Source organism: Gracilinanus agilis, chromosome 3 (assembly GCF_016433145.1).
Source record: "Gracilinanus agilis isolate LMUSP501 chromosome 3, AgileGrace, whole genome shotgun sequence".
NCBI classification, from domain to species: Eukaryota; Metazoa; Chordata; class Mammalia; order Didelphimorphia; family Didelphidae; genus Gracilinanus; species Gracilinanus agilis.
The window spans coordinates 370,533,330-370,545,900 of NC_058132.1; the positions used below are offsets into that span (position 1 = coordinate 370,533,330).

Consider the following 12,571-nt stretch of genomic DNA (forward strand, 5'->3'; position numbering starts at 1 on the left):
AGAAGGAAGAGGAGGAGGAGGAGGAGGAGGAGAAAGAGAGAGAGGAAAAGGAAGATGGAGAGAGGGAGAAGGAGAGACAGAGATGGAGTATAGACTCTCAAGCATCTTGCATTCTAATGGTGGTAAGCCAACACAAAAAGAGGTGGGAGGTGGTAGCTAGTTCCAGGACATGATTAAGTCTGTAGTATAGCCTGGTGAGAAATGAAACAGTGTCCCAGGCACCCTCCAGAAATGGAGGGTCTAGAAGGATCCATCCATTTGGAGGGAGGGACCACAATGCTGAGGGTACTTTTAAGGTATGAATTCCAAGGCTGACATGATTTTCAAGGGTGAAGAGGTTTCTGGGACATGATGAAGAACTCCAGAGATTAACTCAATGAGAAATGAAGTTAAAGCAAGAAAAGCTTTGGGAAAAAGTGAAAATGTTAAAAATCACAACACATGGGGGTTAATAGACATTGACACAGAAGACTCAAATCTTCTTTTGGAAAATTGATTCTAAAATGTGCAATGAAAATATTGGTATAAGCCTATGGATAGTGGCCCCTAAAAAGAGATGAAAAATCCAGAAGAATTGGTGTCTTTAAAAAGGAAACATTAACAAGACAGCTAGATGTGATGCCAGTGGGAAAGATCATGGAGAAATATTTAAAAAGACCCTGACTCCTGAGGAGCTTTCATTAACTTGGACCTTAAAAGGCCCTTGCACAATTAGAAAGGAACTACTCAAAATCAAAAACGAAGGCAAGGGACTCAGAGTGGTAGCTGATTATTCCATTTTTGCACAGTTCTAATTGCTAAAATATTATTTTCTTTTTTAATGAACTGAAAGTGTAAAAGACACTGGCTTTGGAGTGAAGAGAGAACTGTATTCAAATTCCTCATCAGAAAACTGCTGATTGTGAGGTCCTGGGAAAGTCACTTATTTGTGACTATCAATTTCCTCATACTATTACTACTGCTAATACTACTCCTACTCCTTCTCCCACCACCACCACCATCACCATTACCAATAATAATAATAATAGCTATAATATGTAGAATTCTAAGATTTGCAAAGTACTTTACAAATATCTAATTTTATTCTCACAACAGCTTTGAAAGGTCAATGTTATTATTATCCTCATTTTTATAGATGAATAAAGTGAAGCAGACAGAGGTAAAGTTTTGAGAGACACACATCTTAGCCAATCTGAGGCAGGAATTGAATCCAAGTCTTCCCAGAATCAGTTCCAATGTTCTTGCCCACTTACTTGCCTTCTTTTTACAGAGGAGACAGACTTAGCTGTCTCCTCTGTAAAATGAAAACAATACAATTAGTATTAATTGCAGGTCCACTAGATGGTGTAGTAGATAGAATGAGTTTTGAATCAGACTCATCTTCATAAATTCAAATTTGGCCTAAGATGCATTTTGGCTGTGTGACCCTGGGCAAGTCTCCTAACCCTCTTGACCTCAGTTCCTCATCTTTAAATAAGCTGGAGAAGGAAATGGCAAACCAATTTGGTATCTTTGCCAAGAAAACCCCAAATGGGTTCACAAAGAGTTGAATATGACTCGAATGACTGAAAAATAAACATATTACTTCAAGGGGATTTTGTGAGACTCACCTAAATTAATGTGTATAAAAGTGCTTTGAAAACCTTAAAGTATTAAGTCAGTTCTATTCTGATTATTCCACATGTTAATCCTAGTTTTGTGTTCTTTAGTTACATAGAATTAAATTTAATCCATCTTTCAGATGTCAGTTCTTCAAATATTTGAAGAAGGCTTTCATGCTTCTTTTGTCCTCCCTTCACCAGCCTAATCACCTTCAATTCTTTCCATTTTTCCCCGAGTAGCATCTTGTTAGATTCAACTCGTCACTCATTCCTCTGAATTATGCTGTTATTCATTTCATTAATAGCTATGCCTCCTAGCTTTGTGTCATTTATAAGTTCATAGATATGCTTTCTATATACATTCTTCTAAGTTGTTGATAAAAATGTCAGTAACACAGTATTTTGGCACATCATTAGACATTACTCTCCAGATTGACATAGCTTTTATTATCACCATACTTTGGGTTCAAACAACTATAAATCCACCTAATTGTACTATTATTCCACCCACACTTCTTCATCTTATCTCCAAGAACAACATGAGAAATTTTGTACAAAAGTCTTATTAAAGTCATGTTACCTTATATAAAGTCAGTTCCCTGATAGGTCTAGTAAACTACTGATGAAAGGAAATTATATTAGGTTGGAACGATTCATTTTTAGAGACCTGGATCGTCAGGATCAAAACTTCCTTTCCTAAGTACTTATAATCCATGTCCTTAATAATCCTTTCTGAAATTTTATTATGAATTAACATCAAACTCATCAGTTGGTAGTTGCAAGAATTCACCTTTTTTTTTCTTTTTAAAAATTGAGACATTTACCCATACCCAAACCATTCTCCTATCTTCCAAGACATCTCAATGATTTTAACAGTGATTCTTTTATTGATCTGAAAATTCTTCCAGTTGCTAGCAATGCAATTTATTTAGGTCTAGAAACTTGAATTCATTCATCAAAGGCAGACACACTTACTATGTCCTAACTGATCTTGGCTTTCAGTTCCTTTTTAACTCTCTTTGTTCTGTTTTTCACAGTCTGAAGATTATTTTCCTTTCTTAGAGTAGATGAACCTTTAATCACCAGCTGGCTCTTCTAGACACTAACTTAATTCTGTCCTCATTCAGAATGAACATAGAGCAGTCCCACACTCATAGTGGCATGCTCTCCTTGGATGGCACTCTTCTTTTTCCATTTCTAAGAATTAGCAGGTCAAAGGGAGCTGTTCTCAGAACCAGCAAACATTACTTGTAGCAGAACAGCAGTGAATAGCTATGACACTGTGTCTTGTTTGATTTTCACTCCCTGGGGTTATATATATTTTTTTATCACTAACTAGTTTTTTAAAGTGAACATTTTTGTGGTCCTGGTCCTATCTGGAAACAAATAGATAGCTTAACATTTGAATGGGAGACCACCTGGGAATCTGCCTTTTGAGAGGTGAAAGAACCTGTATGAGGAGTTTGGAGACTTATGTATCTGTGTTAACTTGAATAAATAATTTTTTTCTGGGCTTCAGGTACCTTATCCATAACATGAAGGGCTTAGACTAGATGATTTCTAATTGGCCCTGACCAATTGGAATAAAGAAGTGAAATGAAGACTGTACCTTGGCTCAGTCATACTCTACCCGATTGATAGGTGCTTTTAGGTCTTCAAGAGTACTGGGAATTTCACTAATAAAGATTTATCTCAGTAGATGAACCTTTTCACAATATAAACAAGACACAAGAGGACTTCATCTCATATCACATTGGATAAAGGGAAACTAAACATCAATATGGTACCTACTGTGTGCCAAGTGCTTTTTTGTTTTAAAACAAATGTCTCATTTGATTCTTTTAACAACCCTACAAAATAGTTGCTATTATTAAGTGGCTTATACAGCTAGTAAGTGTTCAAGTCCGTATTTGAACTCAGATCTTTCTGACTCCAAACACAATGTTCTATCCATAGTACCACCAGCTGCCAGAGGCTCATTCTAAAGCTTTCATGTGGATGCTGGAACTTGTAGCAACATGGATGAGCCTGAACTAGGACCAGAAGAAACTATAAACTCAAAGAAGTGTGCCCTCTAATCCCTCAACTTCTAATTTGGTTTTCTTTTAGAGTGGAGTCCAAGATTTAGGGTAGTACCATGAGGCCAGAGGTCTGAATGGATCTCTTGAATTAAAATAGACATGTTGGGGAGGATTTCCTCTTCAACAATCTCAAGGGTTTTATTTAATTTAATTTTTTTCCCTTTGAGATGAGATCAAACCACAGGGTGGTGCTAAGAATCTAGGAAACTGTATAGGACTTTATATAGGTCCCTCTATATGATCTTCTCATTGGAGAGGGATAGGGCATAGGAGTTGGTGGCCCTTTCACCAACATCTGTGGAAAACTAGATAAGGCAGTATATTTTAACTTTAAGAATTTTCCAGAGGTAATTGGGGACCATGTGAAATAAGGATGGAAATCAAGTAAAATAAGGCCAAGATAGAATAATTTTTGAAACTATTCCCAAAATGAAGCATTGCCCTTGTTTACTCAAAGCCTGAGATGCCAGGCTATAGGGTTATAGAAATATGAAGTGCTATCAAACTTGTCATTGTTCCATCCATTTCTCTTACTCTTTAGTACCTGATACCCACTTATGTGAATTAATTTAAGAACCTAATAGTTAAACTCAGTTCTTAGTTTCATTTCCTTTCACCTTCATGAACTCTAGTAAGCTGCTCTCTTGATTAGGTTTTCCTGAATTTTTGAACATCAGAGTTTCATTGGCCAAACCACATTGTCAGGATACTCTGGTTCCTGGTGGAAGTCATGGCCAGAAGACTCCTCCCTAGCAATCTGGAGCAAATTTTTCTTCTCAATGAAGAAACCTTTCAGAAACCTCTGTGATTAGCCTTAGCCAAACAGCTTGAATAGATTCTAGGCAAGATTTTGTGTTCCTTTGCTTGTGGCTAAAAGCTATGAAACACAAACTATTTTTTACTGCCACTAAACATTTCCAAAAGCAAGTTTAAATTCTCCCCAAAGGAGAATTTTGCAGAGGACCCCTGCCCAGGTATACTATTAAGTTATACTTTCTTTTTGGTGGGGAGGGGGAATTTTATTTTTTTTAAGTTTGAAATATTTTTATTGATTAATTAAGAATATTTTCCCATGGTTACATGATTCATGTTCTTTTTCTCCCCTCCTCCCATTCCCCTACCATAGCTGATGTGCAATTCTACTGGGTTTTACATGTGTCATTGATCAAGACCTATTTCCATATTATTGATATTTGCTCTAGGGTGATCGTTTAGAGTCTGCATCCAAGGAGGGAACTTTAGAAATAATTTATCCCAATTCCTTAATTTTATTGATGAGGAAACTGAAATATGTGACTCAAAAGGATGTGTGACTGACTCAAAGTTAATCGTGTATTAAGGAACAGAGCCAGGAGCCAAACCCAATCAGTAGTTGATCAACTAGTATCTATCAAGCATCTACAGTGTGCTTAAAGCACTATGCTAGGAGACATGAAGATAAATATGGCCCTGGGGGATATATAAATAGACTTGAAGCAGTCCCTGCCTTTGGGGAGCTTACATTCTAACTCCAAATCCAGTGCTCTTTTCATTACTGGTATACATATAAGTTTCTCATCACTTCTAGGAATTTGGTCTTTTGCTCAGGGAGGTTCTGATAGAGCAACCATTTATTTAGCAATTGTTCTGTAAATATTCATTAAATTGAGTTGAAAGCATAGCACAGTCCATCATTAAAACTTCTTTCCCACGTAGGTGAAGTGATGATGAAGTAACTTTGGCCATTTTGCCTTTGACCATGAGCAGGTCATCCTCAAGCTTGGGATATAAAGCTTGGAAAGCAGATAGAGAGAGTATTCTTCACATTTATTTTTACAAGTTCTGTTTCCTTTTGACTATGTCACTGGTTGATCAGGTTCCATATACTCTCTTGGTTAAATAATTCCAGATTAGTTTGAAAAACTCCTGAAAGTAGTTGTCTCTTGTCAATTTATTTCAACCTAGGGTTTGAGTACATAACCAGAAGACTTTGGTAAAGCCAGTCATCAGTCTGAAAGCTTTAAGCTAGGTTTTCTAACAAAACTAATGTTTATGTAGACTTTTTTAGAGACCACTCCTTATGATGTTTAGTAATCATGACCTTTACAATTTCATAGCATTGAAAAATTTGCAAGAGTGCTTCAAATCCAGCCTCAGACATGTACTAGTGTTATTGTGTGATCCTCGGCAAGTCACTTAACCTTGTTTGCCTCAGTTTTCTCATCTGTAAAATGAGTTGGAGAAGGAAATAAACCACAATAGTATCTTTGCCTAGAAGACCCCAAATGTGATCGTTGGAGAGCCAGACATGACTGAAATGTCTGAACAACAACAAAAAAAGTTATCAAAGGGTTTTTACAAAACAACCCTTTAAACTACTAAAATATTCTTACTGTGCACTCTGAAGAATGCCTTTCCCATGTGCTTAGTGGGCCATAGCCATAATTAATATAATACAATGACTTCTGATGTTACCAGATCTGGGGCTGCCATATTTGTCAAATTATTTATGCACCAACAAAAATGGACTTTTTTTACTTCAGGGAAGGGAAAGCTTGGGCTAAAGACATAAGTAGTAACCAGTGGAAATGTGTGTCTGCTATGGGTGGGGGGGAAGTTCGAGGGGTGAAGGGGAAAGTAAGAACATGAATCATGTAACCATGGAAAATTTTTCTAAAAGATAAAAAATTAAAAGAGGAAAAAAAGAAGTAAAAAAAAATAAAGACATAAGTAGTAAATATTAAAGTTCAATTGAAATCATGAATCAAAGTTAAAATTTGAGGCACTTACCACTTTGGGAGACCAGCACATTTCCAGTCAAAAATAAAATCACCCTAAAGCTTTTATGATTATTTCTCTAGAAAAATGAACACTTATTCAAACAGAAGGCTCTTCTCAAAGTGATGACTAAATTAGGTGATTACTATAGACCAGTGATGGGCAAACTACGGCTAGCGGGCCAGCTGCGGGCCCTGAAATGTCCTATCCAGCTGCACAACATTATCCCTAATCTGATGAATACAATGAATAGGATACAATACAATGAAACTTCGAAGGAGTTGCCTTAGAAACAGACTGACAGATGAGCATTTCCTTTCCTTTGGCCCCCTCTTTAAAAAGTTTACCCATCACTGCTATAGACTGTGGGACGAATTTTTCTACTTTATTTTTGTTTTTCATGTGTTGATAATATGAGCTTGTAACCTCTCTGTACTAGAATAAGTAACTTCCAGAAGACTCTAAATCTATTAAGAATTTCATATAGTATGGAACAAAAACAACAAACTTGTTTTTTCTTGAATTATTTCAGTTCACTATTCTCAGTGGGAATCACTGGACTATTTATGTGTTGAAAACTTTTGAAACAGGGGAGACAGCCAACATATGCTCTTGGTGTTGAAACCCTGCTGAGACTTGTCATTGGTTATAACATCGCCTGTTTTACACAGTGTGAATATGGCCATAACATAATAAATGAATAGAAACATCAACTCATCCTCCAGATGCCTTCATTTGCTCTCTTTGGCTTCTGAATATATTTTCCCAGGATTTCATTCCACAGACTGCCAATGAGCTATAAATAAATTAATCCATGAAAGCAGAAAAATCTGCATGCACAAGAAAGACTAGATTAAGAAGTTTTATTTATGTTAAACTGGGAATTTTATGAGGACTACATAAACAAATAAATGAATAGCAGCTGACTTTTACTGAGGACACTAAGGTTTGCAAAACATTTTAGAAATGCATTATTTCATTATTATCATTTCATTTTTTGAAAGTGAATTTGAGTTCTCTCTGTCTTTCTCTGTCTACCCTTCCATCCCTCCTAGTATTTTGATCTTGCCATTAAATAAAAAGAGGATAGTATGGAGAATTTGCAGCAAGATGTGCTTGTAGATACTTAACTATCAGCTCTCTGGGTAAAAAAGTGTAGGCATGACACACTTCACAATTTAATCTGCATTATTAACATTTTCTCTATCACTTTCTTAAGTATAGATAGTCATCAAAACAATAAATCAAACCTTGATTTGTAGTGTTTGTAGATTTCTGAGGTGTAAATGCTCACACTTAAAACTTAACAATCAACTTATAGCTGGTTCCAACAAATCACTGATTTGCCATCAACAACAGCATGGATGTCAGAGAGATTTCTTTATAAAGCATGGTGGGAGGGTTGGGGAGGCGAGTGGCAATGGCATGGAGAAAATGAAAACACCTACATATACCAAGTACTATGATAGATACTGAGGCTACAAAGATAAAAACCAACCATCTGAACTCAAGAAGCTTCTATTCTATGGGGACATGAATTTAAAGTTGAGAGGTCCATTAGAAGTCATCTAGTCCCACTCACTTATTCCACAGATAAAGAACTTAGGCCCAGAGAGATTAAATATCATCTAGTTTATGATTCTCATAAGTAGGAAATAAGAGAGCTAAGATTGGAACCCAGATCATCTAGTTCTTAGCATCTACTTTATACAAGGCATTGTCCTCAAATGTTGGGTCCTTTATAAATAGTTTATGCATCTTATAAGCTTGATCCATTTTAAATAAGTATGCATTTATCACTACAACAAAACAGAACATTTCTTGTCTGCATGATTATTAAGAAGTTAGAAAGGCACGAACAGGACATTCATGTCTAAAATCAAAGAAGGAATTTGCAATCTTTTGTCTTTGTTCAAGGCCATCAGTCAGTCAAAGGGAATTAACTGATGGTTTGTTTTATTTAACTCTACTTATTAAGAATTCTTAACATAGCCAGTAGAAATGTATGTGTGTTTGGGAAACAAACAAATAAAAAATAAACCTAAGCAAAGGTTTACTAGGCTTAAAAAGCATCATTTTCATATGCTAACAATCCATGGTGGAGATTATATAAACCAACCATTTTATTAAGAACAGACTCCTCAGCTGGGGCCATCTACTAATTTACTAATTAATGACATGTGATGGATTGTGAATGCGTTTTTTTTGTACCTGGATTAAAAAATCATAGAATCAGAGATTTTTTAAGTGAAAAGGATCTAGTTTGTCCTTCCACAATTTTAGAAGTGAAAAACCTGAGGGCCACTGAAGTGAACTGACTTGTCCCAAATCACATGGCTACCTAACAGAGAAGTTTGGATTATAGCCCAACTCTCCCAGCCCCCAAACCAATGTTGTTTCCATCAGATTAGGAGCATGCTTTAAGCTTTATTTACAAGAAAGTTTGTTTTCAAGAAAAATGAGACTCATGATTTAAGAATTCTGTAGGAGTCAATCTTGTAAATTATATAAACAGGGTACAAATTAATTGTGTAATTATGAATATTCATAGTCACTGTGATGAAAATGAGAGATGCCAGATTGTTCAACATTTGAGACCCATGTGTGTTTTATGTGAATATTTAATCTCCTTTTTTTCTGACACATCAAGCATTAGCCACAATATGGGATACTGGATAATGGTGATGAACCAGAAGGCTGCTACAATCTGTCATCTTCAGTGACTTGGTTGTCTAATCATCATCTCTCTTTCATAAAGGGAAAGCATTCACAAGAAAACAATGCAAATTCTATGTCAATTAGTCTCTCTCTCTCTCTCTCTCTCTCTCTCTCTCTCTCTCTCTCTCTCTCTCCTCTCTGTTTCTGGTCTCTCTCCCTCACTTTCCCCCCTCTCTCTGTCTACCTCTCCTCTCTTGGTCTCTGTCTATCTGTCTGTCTGTCTGTCTCTTTCTCTCTCTTTGTTTCATCCATTACATCATTTGGTTTTCAATGTCTGGATTTATTTTCCATTTCAAAGTCATTTGACCAAGGGGTCACAAGAAATAGCCTCTTTTTGCCATTCTTCACTTTGGTAAATTTTACTGGCAGTAAAAGAGATATTGATTATCAGATATGAATGATCACTTCTAAAAGTTTTTACTAATGGATATCGTTGGTTTGTTTTTTTCAGATGCAGAGCCTAAATATTTGATAGTTGTGCGACCTGTACCCCCTCCAAGCCAAAAGAAAACATGTTCAGGTATTTTAATTTCCATAATTTTTTTGTTTAATCCAAAGCCAGACTTTCTATTTCATTTAGAGTAGCAGTTTCAAACCACGTAGAATGTGACCCTTGGCCGTGCAAGATGTCATGTGAGTTGCTGGGTGGCACAGTGGAGAGAGCCCAGACTTAGAATCAATAAGACTTGAGTTCAAATCCAGCTTAAAATGCTTACTCACTGTAAGACCCTAGGCAAATTACTTACCCTTTGCCTCAGTTTTTTCATCTGTCAATGAGGATAATAATAGTACCTATCTCCCAAAGTGGAAGGATCAAAGGAAGTATTTATAAAGCTTCAGCAAAATTTCTAACACATAGCAAGTTAGCTATATATCCTAGCTATATATCATCAATCCTCTATTCATACAATTCTCCCCTCATAAACACTGAATAACAGAGGAGTTGATATTTAGAGTGCTGTTGTGCATATGTTGAGGACTAATTTTATATTTAATTCTTTCTAAGAGTGGGACAGGGAAGAATGTTCATTTTCTACATTTTTTTAAACCCTTGTACTTTGGTGTATTGTCTCATAGGTGGAAGAGTGGTAAGGGTGGGCAATGAGGGTCAAGTGACTTGCCCAGGGTCACACAGCTGGGAAGTGTCTGAGGCCGGGTTTGAACCTAGAACCTCCTGTCTCTAGGCCTGACTCTCACTCCACTGAGCTACCCAGCTGCCCCAAGAATGTTCATTTTTAAAGGTCCAGGAAGGCCATGTTGTCTGTGGATTCTATCCCATAAATGGAGAGACATTTGGGTTCTAGCAATCTTCCTGTTATCCCAGTTTATTGCTTATACTGGTAAAACCTCTTGCCATGTACTTGTCTGTAACATAGGGGAAAAGTTGGGGGGGGTGGTTGGGGTTTGGGGAGAAGGAAAATTAGGGAGGAAAAATGTATAGAAGGGAAGGAATAGGAAAGAGAAGATAATTATGATAATGACACTCTACATTTGTATATTGCACTTTACAGTTTCCCTTAGATCATTGATTTATAGCTGTAAAGAACCTTAAAGGTCAAATCCAACCCCCTCACTTTACATATGAGGAAACTGAGGCATAGGGAGTTTGAATGATGTTCTCAGGGTCACACTAGTTGTAAATGTCTGAGGCAAAATTTGAACCCAGATTTTCCTGTGAGGTTTTTATTGTCTCCATTTTACAGATAATAAAATTGAAGACCAAAGAGGTTAAAATATTTGCCCAAGGTTTTGGTTCTATATGAGTAATCTCTTACAACAATGACCAATATGGAAGTATGTTTTGCATAACGATTCATGATATTTACATGATAATACATGTACAATCCAGATCAAATTACTTATCATCTCTGAGAGGGGTGAGGGAAGGAAGGGAGGGAGACAATTTGGGTCTTAAAATTTGAGAAAATGTATATTGAAAATTGTTATTACAATTAATTGGGAGAATAAAATATCTTTGAATAATTTTTAAAGTAATGTAGCTTAAATTAAAACACACACACATACACACACACATTTGCCTAAGGTAGCAATTAATTAGCAAACAGATGTGCTACTAGAACTCGTCTTTTGACTCCTAATTCCCTTCCTTCTGTATCATTCTACTTCACAACTTATAAACAGAGGCTAGATCCAGACAATCTAGCTGCCAGCTGTAGTAAGAAAGAAGCAATATCATGAAGAATCCTGTACAATTAATATTTTCTATTAGATAGTCTCTTTATACTCGAATAGCCTATATATTACCTGTGTGAAAGTTATTCACCTTTATGGACTTCCATTTTGTTATCTGAAAAGTGGGGTTGGGATGAGATGATCTGTCTCACATAGGTTCAATTCTGACCTCATATACTTCCTAGCTGTGTGACTCTGGGCAAGTCACCTAATTCCCATTGCCTAAGCCTTACTGCTTTTCTGCTTTAGAACCAATTAGACAAGAGATTAAAGATTTAAAAAAACACACAGAAGAGAGAAAAGGAGAGTTCAGAAGAGAACATAGGACAGTATTAGAACTATTTTACTACTCTCTTCCATCATGAAGTATAATAGTGTTGGACATGGAGTCTGGAAGATTTGAAATTGAATCTTGCTTCAAACAATTACAGTGACTTAACATCAGCCTCAAGCTTCCTCATCTGTAAAATGAGGATAATAATAGAACCTATTTCACAGAGTTTTTGTGTAGGTCAAATGAGACAACCCAAAAAAGTGCATTTCAAATATTAAAGAACTTTATAAATGCTAGTTCTTGTTACTACTACCAAAATGATATGAAAAATTGGTAGAATTTCAAAGGGAACAACATCCTGCTTCTCTTCAGATATAGAATTTGGAGCTAGAACCCAGGAACTTTAGAAATTATCTAGTCCAAAAGTTTTTAAGATTTTGGGGCCATGCATTCCTTCATCAGTCTAGTGAAGTCTATGAGATACTTCTCAGAATACTATTTTAAGTTCAAAGAATAAAATACATAAGACATACATAAAATACATAAGAATACAATTATAAGAAAATATCCATCAAAATATTTTAAAGAAAACTTTGTAGACACCATATAAAGAACATCTGATCTTGTCTTGATCTAGTTCTCTTCCATTGGAGATAAAATATGAGGGGCTCCAACTCCACATGGGTGAGCCTTTTTATGTCCTTAGGTGACTGAAGAAGAGAAATCAATATGACCAAAGTACACCAGGAAACTGAGTCAAGGGAGGTGTGTATCTAGAGCCCTAGACCCCAAACTAAGTCTTGGAGGCATCTTTATTGCCTTTCAGGAAAAGGGAGGTAATGGAGTGAGGGGTTATAAAGGAGATACTCTGGTAGATAGTGTTTTTTTTTCCAACTTTAACCTCCCTTTTAAATAAGTCCAGAGGATAACTAGCATGTATATAAGCC

The 12,571-nt window shown here is 36.2% G+C and overlaps 1 protein-coding gene across 1 annotated transcript in view; it reads left to right on the forward strand.

Moving 5' to 3' along the window:
• Positions 1 to 12,571, forward strand: part of LOC123241583 (ABI family member 3 binding protein) — a 287,167-nt gene that overhangs the window by 114,422 nt on the left and 160,174 nt on the right. The window contains exon 3 of the mRNA XM_044669199.1: positions 9,609 to 9,677. Within this exon, the coding sequence (XP_044525134.1) occupies positions 9,609 to 9,677 (69 nt within the window). The remainder of the gene's footprint in view (positions 1 to 9,608; positions 9,678 to 12,571) is intronic.